The sequence below is a fragment of the Polypterus senegalus genome, chromosome 1, assembly GCF_016835505.1.
Source record: "Polypterus senegalus isolate Bchr_013 chromosome 1, ASM1683550v1, whole genome shotgun sequence".
Taxonomy (NCBI): Eukaryota; Metazoa; Chordata; class Cladistia; order Polypteriformes; family Polypteridae; genus Polypterus; species Polypterus senegalus.
In genome coordinates this window covers 85,184,439-85,209,188 of record NC_053154.1, presented here as the reverse complement: position 1 = coordinate 85,209,188, position 24,750 = coordinate 85,184,439, and the positions used below count along the sequence as shown (strand labels likewise).

At 39.1% G+C, this 24,750-nt stretch overlaps 1 protein-coding gene across 3 annotated transcripts in view; it reads left to right on the top strand.

Moving 5' to 3' along the window:
- LOC120528501 (CREB-regulated transcription coactivator 2) overlaps nucleotides 1-24,750 on the top strand; it is a 269,051-nt gene that overhangs the window by 211,651 nt on the left and 32,650 nt on the right. For all 3 annotated transcript variants that reach the window (XM_039752689.1, XM_039752695.1, XM_039752681.1), the window contains 2 exons: nucleotides 316-821; nucleotides 19,778-20,179. In XM_039752689.1, the coding sequence (XP_039608623.1) occupies nucleotides 316-821; nucleotides 19,778-20,179 (908 nt within the window). The remainder of the gene's footprint in view (nucleotides 1-315; nucleotides 822-19,777; nucleotides 20,180-24,750) is intronic.

Below are 24,750 nucleotides of genomic sequence, written 5' to 3'. Positions count from 1 at the left end.
GTTTTGAATTTCACTTATTGAATAGTTACTTTTTTAAACAGTTACATAGTAATTTATGGTAATTCCATCTGTTATTTTTGTTTCAACAAACTTAACTGCATTGTCATTAAAGGCTGTTTCTCAGTAAGTACTAAATACAGTAGTGGCAGTATTCAGATTTCCATGTTTTCAGTGGGTTAATATTTTGAAAATTAGTAGATTCCATTGAATTAAAATAGTCACTTTAATATACAAATAGTTGTTTTCTTGCATAACAGCCATACAGATTTACTGTTTAACTAATTCTTTTAAAAATGCCTATTTTTGCTCCCACAGCACTCTCCATCCCTTTGCAGAGTAACTCTTCTCTTCAGTCATCACTTAGCAACCCTAACCTGCAAGCCTCACTTGGTAACAAGCCTTTCCAGACCACCAGCTTACACTCGTCTCTGAGCAACCCCTCCCTGCTCTCCTCGCGAAGCAGCTCTTCTTCTCAGCTTTCTGCTCTTGGCAACCAGTCTCACCATTCATCAATGAGCAATAATTCTTTGCGAACCTCCCTCAGCAACTCATCCATTGGTAGCCATCCCCTACAGACATCTACTAACAGCTCCTCCGTAGACTCCACTGCATCCACCTACACCTCCTTGATGATGACTGGCCCAGTACAGAGTCAAGCCTCCCTCCAACAGCAGTCAGCTGTACCTTCCTCACTCAGCACATCACCACGGAGACGGGCACAGCTGAGTCCTTTGGTCCTCCCCATGGGAGGAGACTCAAGAAGGCATCATTCCAAACAGTTTTCACCCACCATTTCTCCCACGTTGTCATCAATTACTCAGGTAAGAATCCTACAACCTTTGCAGTAATACAAAGATGTTATTAAATGAAATCTTACAGTCTGTAAAAACAAAGATTTTAAATAAGCAAGTCTTCACTTTTTAATATGAATCATTTTGAACTCTTGCAGTTATGAAGCAAGCTTTGCTTGAAAGTTTTTATATATCTATATTTCTGATTTTTTTTAACCGTTATGAGAAATTTATTGTGCTCTTTTTTAGTTCACATTAAAAAACATACCATATATTTGCTAAATTCTTGATTGACTTTATTATTTGGAGTTAAGAGGGGCCACAATAACCCCCTTTGAAATATTTAAAAAACTACTTCATACATTTTATTTTTTTTCTGTTACAGTTTTTGTAAAATCTGTTCAAATTTATTTAATTCACCTTTCATTTCATGCTCAGAATTCAAAACAATGTATACATGAAAGTTAGTGAGCATTTTTTTTTTTATTATGTTTTATTAAACATTTCTGTCAGTCCATTTGTTCAAATGATAAGCAGTCAAGCTTGCAAGGTTCTTACATAGCTCCTTCATCACCTGAGAAATTAATGTTTTACCCTGACCAGTCCAGGATATATCGATACAAGTAAAAGGTTCAGACAAAGCCTTCGCTACAGCCTATGAATCTGCCTTCTGCAAAGGGTCCACGTAAAGATAGCTGGTAGCATAATATACTTCGTTGAGTATTTACTGGTAACCATTCTTGCTCTTAAGTAGTGGACCAAAAATATCTAAACCAACCCTTCCAAGAGACATGGATAAAATTGGCATTGGGATGGAAGGGATTCACAAAGGTTTGTGGGTGGAGACAATCTGACTTGTCAGGATAAGATTTACAGAATTAATTCTACATATTTACCGATTAAAATAATTGAAAAATTTGTTTTCTCATTTTTTTTTTGGTTTGAGATGCCCACACGAAACATGTGAATGTGTGATTCCCTGTCCACGAAAGAGGAACATCAAGTTGTTCAACGAGGCCAGGTGTGAAATTTCACAAAACAGGGAGCCCCCTTTAAGCAATAAATATGGAGTGTTCAAACTGTGTGCATCTCGCTCTCTATAGTATCCTACACCCAACTAAGTGAGCTTGATTGAATGCAAACTCCAGGCTACAGTCCTCTTGTTACAAATGCATGAACTCCGCTTGCACGTCAGCTACTGCACCCTAAATTCCCATCCCTATATTACTAACAGAAGAAGATGAAGGCACAGTGTCAGCAGCCTGCAGCCTTATCAGCCATCTCCCAGCAGACTGAAGGATTCCCCTCTCCATTAACACTGGCCAAATCAGGTTCAGTCTCAAAGCCAGCGTCTAGATCAGCTTGGTTAGCAACCATCCCCTCTATTTCTTTTACAGGCAGAGTCATTGAGGAGGAAAGATGTGCTTTGCAACTCTAAGTATTTGTGGGAAAAGGCCATTCTGTTTTCTGAGCAACATAGGTCAGGAGCGAGTGTCCAAAACCGCAGTCCAAACTCTGCAAACCATCCCCAATATTTAATTAGTAGTAGTGCAGTCTTGTATTGTTTTACATACCTATGAATACAATGAATGTCCACCTGCTCTGAGCTTTTGCAATGCAACCCATGGAGCAAGTCACGGGGAATCACAGTGATCATTTCCAGAGTCCATCAGTACACGGTGACACAAAAATTATCCCTCTTCACTGACTTGGATGGAGCCTTGGAGCAACACTCTGCCAAGTTCCAGACTGAACCAGTGAGAGACAGCATTCTTCTGTGATGTGGCCAGGTTACATGCAGTGGAAGCAGTTGGGCTCACATAAAGTTGCAGGTTTACCACTGCCTCCACAGGGATCACCAGAGCTTTGGGAACTTCAACTTGAGCTAGAACTTGACTGACTGGAGCAGGGTTCTGTGCAGGAGGTTGCTCCGGGCGAAGAAGATTTCAAACATAGCCCCATCTATTTGTGGGAGGCTGTAGAGGAAGAAAAACCTTGAACACCCTGAGAAAATATGGACACAGATGAACTAGCAACTTGGGATCTGGGGTCAGGCTGGGATAACCATTCTCTCTCCAGCTGGCTTGGACACCCTCAAACCTTCTAGTCAGGTGCATAAGCATTTTACTTAATTTTTGAACATTTCTTCACAAAAGTCCTTCCTTATTCTAGCAAGCACAACATCTGTAGCAAGCTTCACTATAAAACGTTTCATGGGATCACCGCAGAATCAGCTTCCAATAAGGTTCACAAAGTCCTGGACCTTCCCTCTTATTAGGATAAGTTTGCCAGACCTGGAACTTCTGACCCTTAGTGAGGGAACTCACAGTAGTGTGAAGAAGAATTTTCTCCTTCAAGTAGTTATAATCATCAATCCTGTCGAGAGGGATATTTTGAATAACTTGTTGAGCATTGCCTGACAAAACAGAAACCATGATCGTAGCCCTGTTTCTTCTGTCCTAATGCATCAGAGTATTAGTGCGCTCAAAGCAATACAGGAAGTATTCCAGGTCATCCGAAGGTATCATCTTCTGAGGCATATCCCTGGCAATAGTCAAAATAGGAACCTAGACCAGAGCTACATCCTCTGGGCATGGAGGAAACAGAATGCCCTATGCCTGTTGAGCAGCTTGCTGCTGAGGATCCATTTGTGTAACATGCGACTTGATTCCACTTGTCACGTCTGGGTTGCTGCATTGTACAAAAGAGAGACACAAGAGGACTGAACAAACAAACAAACCTTTTTATTTTGGCACTTGGTAGAACAGCAGTCAAGCTTTATTCAGTATCAAAGCCTTTAATATTTAGCAAAGCAGACAACTTCTGAGTTGTCTCAGTTTCTCCAGTCCTGTTTCTTGAGCTTAAAAGGACCCATACGTGTCTTGATCGAAAGGATTCAGCAACAAAGATGCTGACATTGTTAGACACATTTTGCACAGGAGAATGAGAGCAGAACAATAGGTGATTGACACTAGAATTATCAAAGCCTATGAAAAAACTTGTAAATCCGGCCCATCTTAACACTAGAATTACCAGAGTCTACGAAAAAACTCGTAGATCCTGCCCACCTTAAAACCGTTCGCACCTCTCCGCCAGCATCTTTTGTCTTCTAAATGTTCTGATAAAGACAATCTGCAAGCAGCTGGCTATTCCATGCCCCCACCAACTTAGAACGTGCACAAACTTCTCCCAGCTCTGTGTAAACACATTGTTAAAACATGAACTTTTTCATATTTTAATAATAAATGTTACAAAATGTAGGCATAAACTATAAAATGTGTGAAGCCTGAAATCCAAAGATCAAATAAACACTTTCACAAAAGGTTCAAGAATGATACAACAGCTTCCGTGGCGTAGCGGTAAGATTTGCTGTCTCAGAGTGCAGCAGGCTTACCGTGCCTCAAAGACCCGAGTTTGATTCCCTGCTGTGGAGGAAATGTTCTTTTTTTTTTTTTTTTTCTTTTTAACCTTCGCCGCTCTGCCTGCTTGAACTCCCTGTCTATCTATATAGTAATAACAGTAATTTTATTATTATATAGCAGCTTCCCTGTCTGTCTATCATATAGTGCCTTTCCTTCCTATCTATCTATATATCTATCCCCTTAGCTGTTTTTTTATATATTTATTATACAGTGCCTATGGGGTGCCAAACAGGCAATTACAATGATTTTCGGAATATATAAAGTCATTCCAGAATATATAAAGTCAAAACTTGAATATATAAAATCAGCGTCAGAATATATAACCTCATTCCTGAATATATAAATTTAAAGTCAGTTTATATTGATATTGATTGAAACGACTCAGGCACATTTTTAGTAAACTATACTGCTCAAAAGAATTAAAGGAACACTTTTTAATCAGAGTATAGCATAAAGTCAGTGAAACTTATGGGATATTAATCTGGTCAGTTAAGTAGCAGAGGGGGTTGTTAATTAGTTTCAGCTGCTGTGGTGTTAATGAAATTAACAACAGATGCACTAGAGGGGCAACAATGAGATGACCCCCAAAACAGGAATGGTTTAACAGGTGGAGGCCACTGACATTTTTCCCTCCTCATCTTTTCTGACTGTTTCTTCACTAGTTTTGCATTTGGCTACAGTCAGTGTCACTACTTGTAGCATGAGGCGATACCTGGACCCTACAGAGGTTGCACAGGTAGTCCAACTTCTCCAGGATGGCACATCAATACGTGTCATTGCCAGAAGGTTTGCTGTGTCTCCCTGCACAATCTCAAGGGCATGGAGGAGATTCTAAGAGACAAGCAGTTACTCTAGGAGAGCTGGAGAGGGCCATAGAAGGTCCATAACCCATCAGCAGGACCAGTATCTGCTCATTTGGGCAAGGAGGAACAGGATGAGCACTGCCAGAGCCCTACAAAATGACATCCAGCAGGCCACTGGTGTGAATGTCTCTGACCAAACAACCAGAAAGACTTCATGAGGGTGACCCAAGGGCCCCATGTCCTCTAATGGGCCCTGAGCTCACTGCCCAGCAGCATGCAGCTCAATTGGCATTCGCCATAGAATACCAGAAATGGCAGATGCACTACTGGTGCCCTGTGCTTTTTACAGATGAGAGCAGGTTCACCCTGAGCACGTGACAGAAGTGAAAGGGTCTGGAGAAGCCATGGAGAACATTATGCTGCCTGTAACATCATGAGCAGTTTGGTGGTGGGTTAATGATTGTCGTGGTGGGTTAATGATTGTCTGGGGAGGCATATCCATGGAGGGTCACACAGACCGCTACAGGCTTGACAAAGGCACCTTGGCTGCTATTAGGTATCAGGATGAAATCCTTGGACCCATTGTCAGACCCTATGCTGGTACAGTGGCTCCTGGTGCACGACAATTCCTGGCCTCATGTGGTGAGAGTATGCAGGCAGTTCCTGGAGGATGAAGGAATTGATACCATTGACTGGCCACCACACTTTCCTGACTTAAATCCAATAGAACACCTCTGGGACATTATGTTTTGGTCCATCCAATGCCACCAGGTAGCAATTCAGACTGTCCAGGAGCTCAGTGATGCCCTGGTCCAGATCTGGGAGGAGATCCCCCACAACACCATCTGTCATCTCATTAGAAGCATGCACCGATGTTGTCAGGCATGTATACAAGAACACAAGGGCCATACAAAGTGCTGCGTACAAGTTTGAGTTGCTGCAATTAAATTTTGGCAAAATGGACTAGCCTGCCACATAATTTTTTCACTCTGATTTTTGGGGCGTCTTTGAATTCAGGGCTCTGTAGGTTGATTATTTTCATTTCCATCAAACGATGTGGCATCCTTTCATTCCTAACACATTACCCAGTCTATATCAGTATAGATATCCAGGAGGATTTATTTTTCCCATTGAGATCTGATGTGTTTTCAAAGTGTTCCTTTAATTTTTTTGAGCAGTTTATATAGATAGACAGGGAGTTCAGGCAGGCAGAGCGGTGAATGTTATAAAGAAAAAAAAAACATTTCCTCCCTAGCGGGGAATTGAACTCGGGTCTGTGAGGCACGGTAAGCTTGCTGCGCTCTGAGTCAGCAAATCTTACCAGTACGCCATGGAAGCTATTGTAGCATTCTTGAACCTTTTGTAAAAGTGTTTATTTGATCTTTGGACTTCATGTTTCGCATATTTTATAGTTTATGTCTACATTTTGTAACATTTATTACTAAAATATGAAAAAGTTTCTGTTTTAACAATGTGTTTACACAGATTACTGTAGAAACGGAACACACATGAAATGTGTGTGTTCCAAATAACAATCTATTATTTCCACTCTAAAACTCCACTTCACTACCAGATAATCAATCAAGGCATGAGCTGGGAAAACTTAGTGAACGTTCTGCAATGGAATAGCCGGCTGCTTGCAACTTGTCTTTATCAGCACATTTAGATGACAAAAGATGCTGGCGGAGAGGTGCGAACGGTTTTAAGGTGGGCAGGATCTACAAGTTTTTTCGTAGGCTTTGGTAATTCTAGTGTTAAATCCCTTCGCACCTCTCCGTCAGTGTCTTTTGTCTTGTAAATGTGCTGATCAAGACAAGCAGCAAGCAGCCTAATATTCCATCCCTCCCACTGCCGCAGAAAGGACAAGAAGTTCTCCCAGTTCAAGCCTTGATTATCTGGGAGTGAGCTACCTAGAGTTGTATAGGGGAAATAATTTCATGTGCGTTCCATGTCTACAACAATCCTATGTAAACACATTGTTAAAACAGAAACATTTTTAATGTTTTAGTAATAAATGACAAAATGTAGACATGAACTGTATAATGTGTGAAGGCTGATGTCCAAATATCAAATAAACACTTTCACAAAAGGTGCAAGTACAATATGGCAGCTTCCTTAGTGCAGTGGTAAGAACTGCCTTATCCAGATGATAAGGCTAATCCAGAGGTTGCAAGCTCGAAACCAGATTCCTTTTAAATTTACCATTTTAAGTAGTTAGTTGCTCTTATTGTTAATATTATACAATAAAAACATACATTTGAATTGTGTCTGTAACAGCCACTGTAAATTTATAGTACTTGTAAATGGTAGTGATTTTTTTTTTTTTTAACTTTTATTCTCTCAGTCACAATCACGATACAACACCCAACCCCTGCCCCAGATCTGACGCTGTTAATTTTTATCTGAAACTGGGAATAACTGTAGATGTGAGTGGTGTTTTGAGGCAATGGAACTGGAAATTATCAGATCTGGAGGGATAAAAGCTGACACACAAATGCTGGGGTTTCATGCCTTTTTGGTATCTCATTGTCACCTGAATTTTTTTAATTCAGTTTTATTTAGTGTTCCTGCTTATGCTGAATTAGTATGCACCTGATGGTCCATGATGTCAAAGCTGCACTGATAAAAAAAAACAGAGACATAGGTATATATGATATTTGGAATAATTCATTTTATGACCTGTATAGTACATTTTGGAAAACATTGAGGCACTGATGCAACATTATTCATATTATTCATATTCATTTGCATGCTTTCTTGCGGTTGTAATCAGTGACAGCATTTTTTTTCTGATCTTGCCCAGTCTCCACTTTTTGGTGCATGGTGGTGTTTCTTTTGTACTCCAGGACAGGCACAGGAAAGAATAGTACAGAGAGGTCAGTTCCAAGCTATATACAGTCATCAAATTTAAAAGTTAAAAGTTTCTAGACATCCAAGGATCGTCTTTCCTACATTTACGACATCTGTACCTGTTGCAATGTACACACCTCTCTCTATGCTGTGCTTCCTATTACATTGAAGGGGCGCCTGACAGTGACTGAGTTTGCTTTCCTGGAGGAAGTGGTGGTTTCAGTTTCTCGCTCTCTCAAATTAGATAGTGGAAATATCATATTCTTTTTGTTCTTAACATCAGCCATGTCATATACTGTATATTGCATACCAGGAATTTTCCCTGCCTTGCAGCCAGACCTGCTGGGGTAGGCTCCAGGTTTATTTGTATATTTTAATTCCCCTTAAATTTTTTTAAATTTGAATTACAGAAGTGACCTCCTGCCCTTATGTCATTTGTTCCAACATAGACAATGATAACCGGATTTATACCCGCTCTGATCAACCATTCCTGGGAGATCTCCCACCTCAGCACCCAGAAGGCAACATACTGTGCGAGACTCTTTGTCTTTGGGCAAGACCGCGCTTTAGTCCTCCTCATGCTTGAGTCCCTAATTATCACAATCTTTCTGTTTAAGGGGACTGGTTTTGAGGTGGCCCATTGGAGCTATTCATGCCTGACTACCACATCAGAGTCTTCAGGGGCACTGTCTGGCTACAGGACATGAAAATGGTTTGACACTTCCAGTTCTCGTGTTGATGATCCGAGAGAGTGTGCACCCTTTGCCTTGCGCCTTGCAATTTATGATCCACCTATCTTTTCACTTCTGTTCTGAAGTCTCCTTCTGCGCCACCCTAGGGGTGCACGTTAGTTCTCTAAAGGACAAATGGGTCAGGTCCACCAGTTCTCTACTACAACACAAGCCAGTCAACTTCTTCCCCAGTTCAGCAACCCTGAGCTCAACGTTATGGATGAGCTAGCACCTCCTGCAGATGTAGCCTTTAAAGAGGACTGGCTCCTTCAAGACATCCTCTGAAATGTCCAACTTCTAACAGGACTTGTATTGCACTCACTTCATTCTTAAAATGTGGCTTTGCATCACTAAAACTGCTTAACTACTTTTATTAAATTTAACTTAATATTTTTAATATTATTTAAATTAATTTATTAAAATGAATAAATTAATAGAATAAGGAACTATGGCAGTCTAGCCCCTTGAGCTCCTGTAATACTCAACCCCTTGACTGTTTGGTATACATCTATCTTTTAACTTATTAAACAGTACTTTCGTCTGTTTTCTCAACCTTGGGCCCTACTTATTATTTTCTCACTTTGAAGCTGTCCACTTACACAGTATACAGTATATTCCTTCCTATTAATGAACCCTTTTGCCTGTTCTATCAAATAAAATGTTTTGCACCTTACTGCTTACTGAGAAAACTCACTTACTAATATCAGCCACTAGTTATTTACTTATTCTATTATCTGTTTCAACTGCTGCTTGTGCCTTATTGACACTCACTTGCTAGATGCCTGTCAATGTAGTATAGAGCCCCTTTCTTCAATGCTTTCATGTTAGCCGCCTACCTGTACTTAAAATAGATGCTTAGTTCCTAAGGAATCAAAGTGTATGTCCTCGCTTTCCATTAGTGTTAAAGCGTTACTTTTCAAATGCTAAATGATTCTCTATCTAATTATTCTTTATACAATGGAATCTCGGTTCACGAACGTCTCATAACAGGTACAAAACGGTTTATGAGCAAAAAAGTTCGGCAAACTTTCGGTTTGTGCGTGCCAATGATTTCTGCAAGTATTCAGTCTCTCCCTATGCATTCCCTGTGCTTTTTTATTTCGGGCACTGTGCGACTTTGTGAACTTGAGCATTCAAGTTTGTCCAACACGCTATGTCACTCGATCAGCTTCCTTTTGTTGTTTATACCACTGTTTAAACCAAAAAATAGTACATTTTTCCTTGCCTCCACTTGGTATTCTCTAAAATTCTTCCATTTTCCCTCTTGCTTTTGTCATTGTCTTTTCACAGAACGCTGAGCTTAAGGGCTATTTATATTGATTTGCGTATTCAAAGAGGTGTAATTCTGGGAGGAGTTGGGGCGGGACAGCAGGCGCATGCGCGAGCATTACTTTTCACACTGACCGGGATTTATTTAGTAGAAGAACGCGGAAGTTGGCAAACGCACAGATTCCTGCATCTGGATTTTTCTGTGCGTAAGCACATTTCAGCTTTTGTGCTTACGTCATGTTATAGTGTGAATTCTACGCATGGTGTTATGCATGAGGCCCCTGGAGTCCATTTAGTGAAACAAGTTCAGAGGTGTGTCCTAGAATTACTTTGATTGATAAAAAACACTGTAAAGTTTGAGTTTGAGCTTTTGACAAGAAGCATATCCAGATGGGAATCATGCCTCACACAAAAGAGCTGTCTGAAGAGCTATGATCGAGAATTGTTAATCTACATAAGGCTGGAAAGTGTTACAAAGTCATCTCAAAGATTTTAGATATTCATCAGTCTACTGTTAGGCAAGTTGTCTATAAATGGAGACAATTTGATATTGTGGCTATTCTACCTAGAAGTGGGCACCCTGCCAAGATGACCCCAAGAGTACAAGGCAAGTCAGCAATGAGGTAAAGAAGAACCCAAGAGTGACAGCAAGGACTTGAAGAAGTCATTAGAATTGTCTAACTTCTCTGTTCAGGAATCAACTATACACAAAACTTTGAACAAGAAAGAAGTCCATGGCGGGACACCAAGAAGGAAGCCACTGCTATCAAAAAACATTGCTGAATGCCTGAAGTTTGCGAAAGAGCACTTGGACACTCCACAACAGTACTGGGAAAATGTTTTATGGAGTGATGAAACCAAACTTGAACTATTTGGGAGGAACAAGCAGAACTTCATTTGGCATAAAAAGGGCACTGCATATCAACATCGAAACATCATCCCTACAGTAAAGTATGGTGGAGGGAACATCATGTTTTGGGCCTACTTTGCTGCATCAGGGCCTGGACAGCTTGCCATCATTGAGGGGAAAATGAATTCACAAGTTTCAGTCCTAAAAGATGCATACAGCCAATGTAATGATGTTAATATTAATGAAAAGTTTTCTGATTTTCTATTCTTGGTTAAGATTCTTACTGCTGTGTTTTGAACAAGTTGCAGCCAGTTTATCAATTTTCTGGCATACCTGGCAGTAGTACATTATGAGATAAGTATGAAAGAAAGTAGCAAGGATGTTAAAACAAGTCTGGGTATTTTGTGACATGTCTCAAGGTTACACATGCATAGTTGTGGCTCAGTGCAAGTCTAACATTCCAAGAGACAGAATATCAGGAGTGTTCTTGTGTGAATCAAGCAAGCTTCTTCATGACTGTGCAGCAGTTGACGAGTCACATGAATCACAGGCTGCCATCTGAGAATGTGGGTTCCAGCAGCTGAACCATCCTCCCTACAGTCCTGACCTGGCCCCCTTCCGATTGTTTCCTCTTCAGAGTTTTGAAAAAATCTCTCTGTGGACAGTGGTTTTCAAGTAATGAAGACGTCAATGTAGCTGTGATGTCCTGGTTTTAAGGTCAAACAGAAATTTTTTTTTTTCAAAAAAGTCATTGCAGGAAAAGTGGAAGTGTATGGAGCTATCATGGTACTACAGTTAGGTCCATAAATATTTGGACAGAGACAACTTTTTTCTAATTTTGGTTCTGTACATTACCACAACGAATTTTAAATGAAACAACTCAGATGCAGTTGAAGTGCAGACTTTCAGATTTAATTCAGCGGGTTGAACAAAAAGATTGCATAAAAATGTGAGGCAACTAAAGCATTTTTTTAACACAATCCCTTTATTTCAGGGGCTCAAAAGTAATTGGACAAATGAAATAACTGGAAATAAAATGTTCATTTCTATAACTTGGTTGAAAACCCTTTGCTGGCAATGACAGCCTGAAGTCTTGAACTCATGGACATCACCAGATGCTGGGTTTCCTCCTTTTTAATGCTCTGCCAGGCCTTTACTGCAGCGGCTTTCAGTTGCTGTTTGTTTGTGGGCGTTTCTGTCCGAAGTTTAGTCTTCAACAAGTGAAATGCATGCTCATTTGGTTAAGATCAGGTGACTGACTTGGCCATTCAAGAATTTTCCACTTCTTTGCTTTAATAAACTGCTGGGTTGCTTTGGCTGTATGTTTTGGGTCATTGTCCATCTGTATCATGAAACACCACCCAATCAATTTGACTGCATTTAGCTGGATTTGAGCAGACGGTATGTCTCTGAACACCTCAGAATTCATTCGGCTGCTTCTGTCCTGTGTCACATCATCAATAAACACTAGTGTCCCAGTGCCACTGGCAGGCATGCACGCCCAAAGCATCACACTGCCTCCACCATATTTTACAGATGATGTGGTATGCTTTGGATAATGAGCTATTCCACACCTTCTCCATACTTTTTTCTTGCCATCATTCTGGTAGAGGTTGATCTTGGTTTTCATCTGTTCAAAGAATGTTTTTCCAGAACTGTGCTGGCTTTTTTAGATGTTCTTTAGCAGAGTCCAATCTAGCCTTTCTAGTCTTGAGGCTTATAAGTGGCATGCACCTTGCAGTGCACCCTCTGTATTTACTTTCATGCAGTCTTCTGTTTATGGTAGACTTGGATATCGATACGCCTACCCCCCGGAGAGTGTTGTTCACTTGATTGGCTGTTGTGTAGGGGTTTTTTCTTCACCATGGAAATGATTCTGCGATCATCCACCAATGTTGTCTTCCGTGGACGTCCAGGTCTTTTTGCTTTGCTGAGTTCACCAGTGCTTGCTTTCTTCCTCAGATGTACCAAACTGTAGATTTTGCCACTCGTAATATTGTAGCAATTTCTCGGATGGGTTTTTTCTGTTTTCACAGCTTAAGGATGTCTTCTTTTACCTGCATGAAGAGCTACTTTGATCGCATGTTGTCTGTTCACAGCAAAATCTTCCACATGCAAGCACCACACCTCAAATCAACTCCAGGCCTTTTATCTGCTTAATTGATAATGACATAACGACGGACTTGCCCACACCTGCCCATGAAATAGCCTTTGAGTCAATTGTCCAATTACTTTTGAGCCCCGAAAATGAACTGATTGTATTAAAAAATGCTTTAGTTTCCTTACATTTATATGCAATCTTTTTGTTCAACCCAGCGAATTAAAGCTGAAAGTCTGCACTTCAACTGCATCTGAGTTGTTTCATTTAAAATTAATTGTGGTAATGTACAGAACCAAAATTAGAAAAAAGTTGTCTCTGTCCAAATATTTATGGACCTATCTGTATTATTGAAAAATATAAGAATTTTCTGAAAACTCTTTTCTTTCCTACTGAGTTAGACAAATTATTGAACGCCCCTCATACAATAGTCCGCTACAACAAAATCATTTGTTAATTTTTTTAGAATCAGTATAACAGTATAAAATTCATGATTTGTTTCTTAAATAATTTGACAGTCTTTATAATGTTATAATAAGTGATTTAATATTTAATTCTGACATCTACTGTATAATCTTTATTTCTGGCTTAATTTACTAAACAAGAGCAACATTTAGATTCTTAAATTATAGTAAATGAAAAAGTCAAGAGTTTCTCTCACAGACCTGTAATGTCTTGCAGTGATTGTTAAATATACTTTTTTCTGTCTATTATTTTATTTTATCTTTATTATTTTGTGAACATTTAACTTTTTTAACAGATGGCGATTCAAACAACACAATCTCCTCTTCACTTTATTTCACCCTTTTACATGCCACATTTTATTTATTTGTTAGATAAACAATTTTGTTATTTTCAATAAATTGCCAGATATTCCTAAAATTAATTTTGGGTTGTTAAGTGCTATCTGATTAGAAAAATATTAATTTAAACTATTTTAGTATAAGGCTGCAACATAACAAAATATACTGCTCACAAAAATTAAAGGAACACTTTAAAGAAACACATTAGATACATCAGATCTCAATATGAAGTTGGATATCTATACAAATAACGACAGGGCAATGTCTTAGGAACAAAAGGATGCCAAGTCTTTTAATGGAAATAAAAGTTTTCTGCCTACAGAGGGCTCAATTGTGTAGACACCCTAAAATCAGAGTGAAATGAAGATGTGGCAGGCTAGTCCATTTTTTCAGAAACTTAATTTCTGCTACTCAAAATGCTTTTCAGTATCTTGTGTGGCCCCCACGAGCTTGTATGCATGCTTGACAACGTCGGGGCATGCTCCTAATGACACGACGGATGGTGTCTTGTGGCATTTCCTCCCAGATCTGTATGAGGGCCTCCCTGAGCTGTTGTACAGTCTGAGGAGCAACCTGGGGCGCCTAATGGACCGAAACATAATGTCCCACAGATGTTCTATTGGGTTTAAGTCAGGGGATTGTGAAGACCATTCAATTGTTTCAATTCCTTCATCCTCCAGGTACTGCCTGCATACTCTTGCCACATGAGGCCGGGCATTGTCGTGCATTAGAAGGAAACCAGGACCTACTGCACCAGCGTAGGGTCTGACAATGGGTTCAAGGATTTCATCTCGATACCTTATGGCAGTCAGAGCACCATTTCCTATGCAGTAGATGTCTGTGCGTCCCTCCATGGATATGCCTCCCCAGACCATCACTGACCCACCACCAAACCTGTCATGTTGAACGACATTGCAGGCAGCATATCGTTCTCCTTGTCTTCTCCAGACTCTTTCCGTCTATCACAGCTGCTCAGGGTGAACCTGCTCGTCTGTAAAAAGTACAGGGCGCCAGTGGCGGACTTGCCAATTCTGGTGTTCTCGAGCAAATGCCAGTCAAGCTCCACGGTGCTGGGCAGTGAGCACAGGGCCCACTACAGGACATTGGACCCTCAGGCTATCTTCATGAAGTCTGTTCCTGATTGTTCGGGTAGAGACATTCACACCAGTGGCCCTCAGCCTGTTCCGCCTTGCACAAAGGAGCAGGTATCGGTCCTGCTGATGGGTTGAGGACCTTCTACGGCCCTGTCCAGCTCTCCGAAAATAACAGCCAGTCTCCTGAAATCTCCTCCATGTTCTGGAGATTGTGCTGGGAGACGCATTAAACCTTCTTGCTGCAGCACGTGTGGATGTGCCATCCTGGAGAAGTTGGACAACCTGTGCAACTTCTGTAGGGTTAAGGAATCGCCTCATACTGCCAGTAGAGATAATTACTCAAGCCAAAACTAGCACGAGTGGAAAACCAGCCAAAAAAGATCAAGAGGGAGAAACTTGAAATGACCTCCACATGTAAAACCAGTCCTGTTTTGAGGGTTTTCTAATTGTTGCCACTTTAGTGCACCTGTCGTTAAGTCCATGAACACCAATACAGCTGAAAGTGATTAACAATGACCTCAGCTGCTTAACCAACCAGAAAATTATCAGACAGGTTTAATTGATTTCATGCCAGGCCCAATAAAAAAAAGTGTACCTTTAATTTTTGTGAGCAGTGTAGATCAAAAGTGAAGGGGTCTGAATACTTTCTGCACACATTGAATTTCTTACACTGAATGTACTTCAGTTGCCATGATGGAAGTCTAATGACTTGGAAATCCACCTATAGAGTGAGGAAATGATAATATATTACAAGTCTTTCCAAATATAAGCAATCTAAGGCATAATTACTACTTGTTGCATCACCAAGGCACCTGTTAATTACTCTTACTGTGTTATTCTTAAATCCAGAAAAGTGGTATCTGGGATTTCATTCAATCAAGGGTTAGCTCCCGTATAGAACATTTTTGGATAAGGATTATCGTTGAGATGTGTCATTTCAAGCTACCGGTGAATGTTTTGAGTGCTTTCTCCAAGCTAACTAAACTGAAATAATATATCAATGTAAAAATTAACAAAGATTATCATGTATCAAATTTGCTCATGCAGTGAATAAAATGTGGATTAATTCAGAGTATATAGGTGTGAAATTTTGTTGTTGATATCCTAGTTTGCCCCATTGCTATTAAAATTTTTCAATTCCTTGTTTGGGTAAAATAACCTTTCAAACCCAACCTCCAACAGACTGGCAAAGACGCATAATGCATGCATAACACATATACAGTGGTGTGAAAAACTATTTGCCCCCTTCCTGATTTCTTATTCTTTTGCATGTTTGTCACACAAAATGTTTCTGATCATCAAACACATTTAACCATTAGTCAAATATAACACAAGTAAACACAAAATGCAGTTTTTAAATGATGGTTTTTATTGTTTAGGGAAAAAAAAAATCCAAACCTACATGACCCTGTGTGAAAAGTAATTGCCCCCTTGTTAAAAAATAACCTAACTGTGGTGTATCACACCTGAGTTCAATTTCCGTAGCCACCCCCAGGCCTGATTACTGCCACACCTGTTTCAATGAAGAAATCACTTAAATAGGAGCTGCCTGTCACAGAGAAGTAGACCAAAAGCACCTCAAAAGCTAGACATCATGCCAACATAAAGATATTTCCAAAGAAATTCAGGAACAAATGAGAACAGAAGTAATTGAGATCTATCAGTCTGGTAAAGGTTATAAAGCCATTTCTAAAGCTTTGGGACTCCAGCGAACCACAGTGAGAGCCATTATCCACAAATGGCAAAAACATGGAACAGTGGTGAACCTTCCCAGGAGTGGCCGGCCGATCAAAATTACCCCAAGAGAGCAGAGACGACTGATCCGAGAGGTCACAAAAGACCCCAGGACAACGTCTAAAGAACTGCAGGCCTCACTTGCCTCAATTAAGGTCAGTGTTCACGACTCCACCATAAGAAAGAGACTGGGCAAAAACGGCCTGCATGGCAGATTTCCAAGACGCAAACCACTGTTAAGCAAAAAGAACATTAGGGCTCGTCTCAATTTTGCTAAGAAACATCTCAATGATTGCCAAGACTTTTGGGAAAATACCTTGTGGACTGATGAGACAAAAGTTGAACTTTTGGAAGGCAAATGTCCCATTACATCTGGCGTAAAAGGAACACAGCATTTCAGAAAAGAACATCATACCAACAGTAAAATATGGTGGTGGTAGTGTGATGGTCTGGGGTTGTTTTGCTGCTTCAGGACCTGGAAGGCTTGCTGTGATAGATGGAACCATGAATTCTACTGTCTACCAAAAAATCCTGAAGGAGAATGTCCGGCCATCTGTTCGTCAACTCAAGCTGAAGCGATCTAGGGTGCTGCAACAGGACAATGACCCAAAACACACCAGCAAATCCACCTCTGAATGGCTGAAGAAAAACAAAATGAAGACTTTGGAGTGGCCTAGTCAAAGTCCTGACCTGAATCCAATTGAGATGCTATGGCATGACCTTAAAAAGGCGGGTCATGCTAGAAAACCCTCCAATAAAGCTGAATTACAACAATTCTGCAAAGATGAGTGGGCCAAAATTCCTCCAGAGCGCTGTAAAAGACTCATTGCAAGTTATCGCAAACGCTTGATTGCAGTTATTGCTGCTAAGGGTGGCCCAACCAGTTATTAGGTTCAGGGGGCAATTACTTTTTCACACAGGGCCATGTAGGTTTGGATTTTTTTTTCTCTCTAAATAATAAAAACCATCATTTAAAAACTGCATTTTGTGTTTACTTGTGTTATATTTGACTAATGGTTAAATGTGTTTGATGATCAGAAACATTTTGTGTGACAAACATGCAAAAGAATAAGAAATCAGGAAGAGGGCAAATAGTTTTTCACACCACTGTAAATCTAATACTTATATGGAGACTTATACAGAGATTAAACTACTTCCTATAACATTGAAAATGAGAAATAACAGAATTATACATGTATGTTCACACACCTTAATACAATTTAGAGTCACTGATAGGACATAGACTATTCTGGCACAGGGTGCAATACTAACAGAAAATCAGACTCAAACTGTATCTTTTTCATGAAAGTGGAATATTTTGCCTTGAGCATTTTTGCATCATCAGTGGTAAAATTATGTTCTATATATAGTCCAAGACAGTGTCTTATAAAACGTGCACTCAGGGAGCCTATAACACTGTCTATTCATAATTAAACATACATAATAAAGTATCTATCTCTGTCTATCTACAGTATAGCTATGCTTATCTTTTGTATTTATTAATGTAATGATGGCCTTTTTATATAGTAAACTAAACCATAAACACAGTATATTGTTTTATGGTGTCCAGTCCCTCTATTTTCCAAAAGTTAAACAGATGTGAAATGTCTGCATTAGTTGTTCTTAATAAGTAATGCATAAAAAGATCTATTTTTTAAAATGTGTATATTATTCTTACTTGTCAGAGTTCTGTTTTGTTATAATGTTTCTTGTGCAAATAAATAACATACACTGTAAAAAAATGTGTTCCAAAATATAATCAGTTGCTGCAGCTTTTCGGGTAAATATTACTCTTTGATAAAATAAAAAAAATAAAAGATTTTAAACCGGATGTTTATGTGAAGGTGTAAGACACCTCTTTTATTCCTGCTCTGTCAATCATGTATTAAATGGTATTATTATAATGCCTATCTTTATAACTGATATCCTTGCTCCTGTAAGTAACATTAACTGCATTGACATCACCAAAAAGTGCTGTTTTATCTTTTGTTTGTTTGTTTTTCATATTCCAAATTGCCCAATGGCTGCAGTTTCAAATACTAAGATCTTAAAAGCAGGAGTCTGTATAATTTTTTTTTTTTAAATATTTTTCATTTATTATATGAGTAAACTCTGTCAATGAAAGGAATATTAGTTTATTGTTTGTAATTAACTGTTTAATATATTTGTGAAAACATTTTGGTAGAATGACATTATTATATAGACACTGTAGAAAAACAAATGTCTTCTGTGATTTTTGTTTTCCTTTTCTTTGGCATTTGGATGGAAAGATTGTCTATGATTCAATATTTCATTGTCTTTACTTATGCCATCAATATACTGTATTGTCAGGTTTCTGGAAAGTACTGTGTTCCCCTCCAGTAGACCGCATTCAGTGTACATGGAAGAAAGGTCATTGAAAACATTAGCTTCCGCATTATTTGTTGTTACAAATGATTGATATATAAAGCTAATTAATTTGGTTTCCAGTGGTATAACTGTTGGCTTATTTCAATTGACCTTGTTTACTTTTATGATTGAGTTTTTGTTCTTGGCAAATAAATGATATTTGCACATATAATGTGAACATGTGTAATATCTTATCTGACTATTCATGTTGTGTTAAAAAGCTTTTTTGAGTTTTTTGAATTTTTATTCAATTACAGTAACACTGATTATTTTACATTTTGGATAACCTTTTTTAACCATTTTAACATTAATATACAGTGTAACAATGGAGGAGCTTTCTCATCTTAGCTGCTATATGAAGCTGGGGTTTCAAGTTTGATTCCAAACTTTGGTTTTATGTAGAGCTCTTCCTGTGTTTGTGTGATTTTCCTTTTGGGACTCTTGTTTTCCTTCCACATTGCAAAGACTTGTCTGTGTTTACAGTAAATGACTCTGTAGTATGTATATGTGGGCTTGTGCCAGCTTTTGAATATGTAGTGATTCACTTTCACAGAAAATGAACTAGGTGCTCGTTCTTCATTACTTTTAACCATATTAAACAGTTAAGAAAATGAGTGGCCTTATAGACCATCATTGCACTTGATTCAGATACGCTTGGTAGTATGTGTAGCAGATCCTGTTCTGATGTGTGTATGATTACTGTCCAAATCAAAGCAAACATGTAAAGTAAGCATAAATTAATCAAAAATAAATATGTAAATTGTCAGATAGGCTTTCATTATATGAGGGGGAAACATGTTTTGTACACCTGGCATTATTTAAAGCTTACAGAGAGTAAAAAATATGCTAGGATACGTTGCAAAAATTATTTTTATTTGTGTATTAATATGTTTTGCTCTTTTTTGTTGAAAATAATATATTTTTCATTCTTATTACTCCTACAGGGCGTTCCTTTGGACACCAGTAAACAGCCAATGGATCAGCGACTGCCTCCTTATTCTTACAGTCAAGCACACAAGCCTTTAACCATCCATCAGCAACAGCAAGGTGGACAACAAGGGCATCCAACACCTCTTCAACCAGTACAATCAGTTTTGCCAAATCCACACACTAGTCAACCAGTTCAGCAGCCATCACAGCTGCCTCATTCATTTCAGCAATCTCATAAGACATTTTCTCAGGAGCAGCAACAGTTGGTCAATGTACATTTGGGACCACAAAATCAGCATTTAAATGACCATCAGCAGCATTCACAAGATCATCAGCAACATTTGCAACCAATGTTTGAGATTCTGCCTCCTAGCTCCCAGTTTAATCAGTGTGTCGCGGATCTAAATATGTATAATGTAAGTTATCATTTCTTTAACCTCAGCGGGTACCTCTGACCTCATTATTTGAGACATTTGTCTGCCTTCATTTAAGTCTGATTTAAGTGTAATGATTTACTTCTGATGATAATTTTAAAAGATAACCTGATCATGCAAATAGCCAACACAGACATACAATACATATGTATCTATACTAATAAAAGGCAAAGCACTCACTCACTGACTCACTCACTCACTCATCACTAATTCTCCAACTTCCCGTGTAGGTAGAAGGCTGAAATTTGGCAGGCTCATTCCTTACAGCTTACTTACAAAAGTTGGGCAGGTTTCATTTCGAAATTCTATGCGTAATGGTCATAACTGGAAACTATTTTTTCATCCATATATTATAATAGACTTCTGCTTGATGGCCGTGGGAGGCGTAATTTAGTGCCTGCCCATATAAGGCCGTCCGTCAGCAGCAATCCAGTAGAAACACTGCCGCTAAATATTCACGGGTGAAGGACTGTGCTTATGCAGACGAAGATGAGATGGTCAGGGTGGTGTTTGGCACAAACTCAGCGAAACTGCGAAAGAAACTTTTAAGTGCCGGGTCTTAGCTAACATTAAATACAGCCGTGGACTTTGCACGAGATGGCACCAGCACAGCTGGGAACCTTCGATGCATGTACACCGAGCGGCTCAGGTGAAATGACGCAGTGCACAGACAAAAAGCAACAGTTCCAAAGATTGCTGAACAAAAACCGAATTACACAATTGAGAAGGCAGCAAAAAAATATGAAGCGTGTGACACATACAAGCATATTCATAAGTGCAACTACTGCGTAAACAAAGCACGCGGTGGAAAAAGTCAATGTCCCGCTAAAGGAAGACAGTGTAAAAAAAAAAACCCGTGCATGCACTGTGTCATGTCTCAGATAAAGAGGAAGACGAGCTGTTTATTGATGCAGTAAGAAACGAATCGATGAATGAAACCTGTTATCTTTACAATGATTGACAAACACGGAGTGTAACTTGAACACAACACATCCTACAAATACGAACCTGATTGAAAGAAATCAGGGGAGGGTGACTTATTGAGGCACGCAGGCGAAACCACAATAGCATGCGGGCGCGATGTAGTGCACATCAACTCAATCTGAATTGCGTGATCACATTCGAAAAAATATATCTTTTCAAGTTCTATTTAGTCAACACAAATATCTTTGGTTGGAATGTAAGGCGGATTTACTGTTTACATTTCTATGGTGAAGAAAAATTTATGCAATGATGCCTACATTTAACTTACATTCCTACCAAAGTAGAGAAAAGCCAAGCAAAATGACACCTTTTATTGGCTAACTAAAAAGATTACAATATGCAAGCTTTCGAGGCAACTCAGGCCCCTTCTTCAGGCAAGATGTAACCTAGTACTACATTCCTACCAAAGATATTTCTGTCGACTAAATAAAAATTCCTTTTATTTAAATAGAACTTGAACAGATACGATAGTTCATAATATCCACGCAGACTTGCACGTAAGAGCGGGAGTCATCCGTTTTAACAAGCAGCATATTGCACTGATACGAAACAGCCTGCCCATTTAATTATTTAGGAATGGATAAATAAATTAAGATTTTGTACAAATAATGTTTTTCATTTTTCTTCCTTGATGGATTCTGGCACCCCCAGCAACAGTTGCTCGCACCCCAAAGAGTGTGTGTATATATATATATGTGTGTGTGTGTGTTTGTGTATATATATATATATATGTGTATATATAATATATATATGTGTGTATATAATATATATATGTGTGTATATATATATATATATAATATATGTGTATATATATATATATATAATATATGTGTATATATATATGTATATGTGTATATATATATATATATGTATATGTGTATATATATGTATATATATATATATATATATACACAGTGGGATGCAAAAGTTTGGGCAACCTTGTTAATAGTCATTATTTTCCTGTATAAATCGTTGGTTGTTACGATAAAAATGTCAGTTAAATATATCATATAGGAGACACACACAGTGATATTTGAGAAGTGAAATGAAGTTTATTGGATTTACAGAAAGTGTGCAATAATTGTTCAAACAAAATCAGGCAGGTGCATAAATTTGGGCACCACAAAAAAGAAATGAAATCAATATTTAGTAGATCCGCCTTTTGCAGAAATTACAGCCTCTAAACGCTTCCTGTAGGTTCCAATGAGAGTCTGGATTGTGGTTGAAGGTATTTTGGACCATTCCTCTTTACAAAACATCTCTAGTTCATTCAGGTTTGATGGCTTCCGAGCATGGACAGCTCTCTTTAACTCACATCACAGATTTTCAATTATATTCAGGTCTGGGGACTGAGATGGCCATTCCAGAACGTTGTACTTGTTCCTCTGCATGAATGCCTTAGTGGATTTTGAGCAGTGTTTCGGGTTGTTGTCTTGTTGAAAGATCCAGCCCCGGTGCAGCTTCAGCTTTGTCATTGATTCCTGGACATTGGTCTCCAGAATGTGCTGATACTGAGTGGAATCCATGCGTCCCTCAACTTTGACAAGATTCCCAGTCCCTGCACTGGCCACACAGCCCACAGCATGATGGAACCACCACCATATTTTACTGTAGGTAGCAGGTGTTTTTCTTGGAATGCTGTGTTCTTTTCCTCCATGCATAACACCCCTTGTTATCCCCAAATAACTCAATTTTAGTTTCGTCAGTCCACAGCACCTTATTCCAAAATGAAGCTGGCTTGTCCAAATGTGCTTGAGCATACCTCAAGCGCTCTGTTTGTGCTGTGGGCGGAGAAAAGACTTCCTCTGCATCACTCTCGCATACAGCATCTCCTTGTGTAAAGTGCGCCGAATGGTTGAACGATGCACAGTGACTCCATCTGCTGCAAGATGATGTTGTAGGTCTTTGGTGCTGGTCTGTGGGTTGACTCTGACTGTTCTCACCATTCGTCGCTTCTGTCTATCCAAAATCTTTCTTGGTCTGCCACTTCGAGCCTTAACTTGAACTGAGCCTGTGGTCTTCCATTTCCTCAATATGTTCCTAACTGTGGAAACAGACAGCTTAAATCTCTGGGACAGCTTTCTGTATCCTTCCCCTAAACCATGATGGTAAACAATCTTTGTCTTCAGGTCATTTGAGATTTGTTTTGTGACCCCCATGTTGCTACTCTTCAGAGAAAATTAAAGGAGGAGGAAACTTACAATTGGCCCCCTTAAATACTCTTTCTTATTATAGGATTCACCTCTGTATGTAGGTCAGGGGTCACTGAGCTTACCAAGCCAGTTTGAGTTCCAATAATTAGTTCTGAAAGTTTTGGAATCAATAAAATAACAACGGTGCCCAAATTTATACACCTGCCTGATTTTGTTTGAACAATTATTGCACACTTTCTGTAAATCCAATAAACTTCATTTCACTTCTCAAATATCACTGTGTGTGTCTCCTATATGATATATTTAACTGACATTTTTTATCGTAACAATCAACGATTTACAGTATACAGGAAAATAATGACTATTAACAAGGTTGCCCAAACTTTTGCATCCCACTGTATGTATATATATATATATGTGTGTATATATATATATATATATATATATATATATATATATATATATGTGTATATATATATATATATGTGTATATCTATACTAATAAAAGGCAAAGCCCTCACTCACTCACTCACTCACTCACTCACTCACTGACTCATCACTAATTCTCCAACTTCCCGTGTGGGTGGAAGGCTGAAATTTGGCAGGTTGATTCCTTACAGCTTCCTTACAAAAGTTGGACAGGTTTTATATCGAAATTCTACGCGTAATGGTCATAACTGGAAGCAGTTTTTCTCCATTTACTGTAATGGAGATGAGCTTCAACGCCGTGGGGGAGTTTCGTGTGACATCATCACGCCTCCCACGTAATCACGCAGTACATAGAAAACCAGGAAGACCTCAAAAAGCGCCAAGAAAACATGCATTATATAATTGAGAAGGCAGCGAAACAATAAGAAGCGAGTTCTGCTACTTGAAACAAAGCACGATGTAAACCCTACACTTTAAATTAAGTTCATAGACAGGCTGCCGCTGGCGTTTGTAATTTAGTGCCTGCCCATATAAGGCCATCCGTCAGCGGCAATCCAATAGCAAACTGCCACGGGTAAATATTCACGGGTGAAGGACTGTGCTTATGGAGAGGAAGATGAGATGGTCAGGGTGGTGTTTGACACAAACTCAGCGAAACTGCCAGAGAAAGTTTTAAGTGCCAGGACTAAGGTAACATTAAATAAAGCTATGGACATAGCACGAGATGGCACCAGCACAGCTGGGAACCTTCGATGCAAGTACACGAGTGGCTCACGTGAACTGATGCAGTGCACAGATAAAAGCAACAGTTCCAAAGAGCTGAACAAAACCGAATTACACAATTGAAAAGGCAGCAAAAAATATGAAGCGTCTGATAAGCATATTCATAAATGCAGCTACTGTGGAAACAAAGCACACGGTGGAAAAAGTGAATGTCCGCTAAAGGAAGACAGCGTAAAAAAAAAAAACCCGTGCATGCAGTTTGTC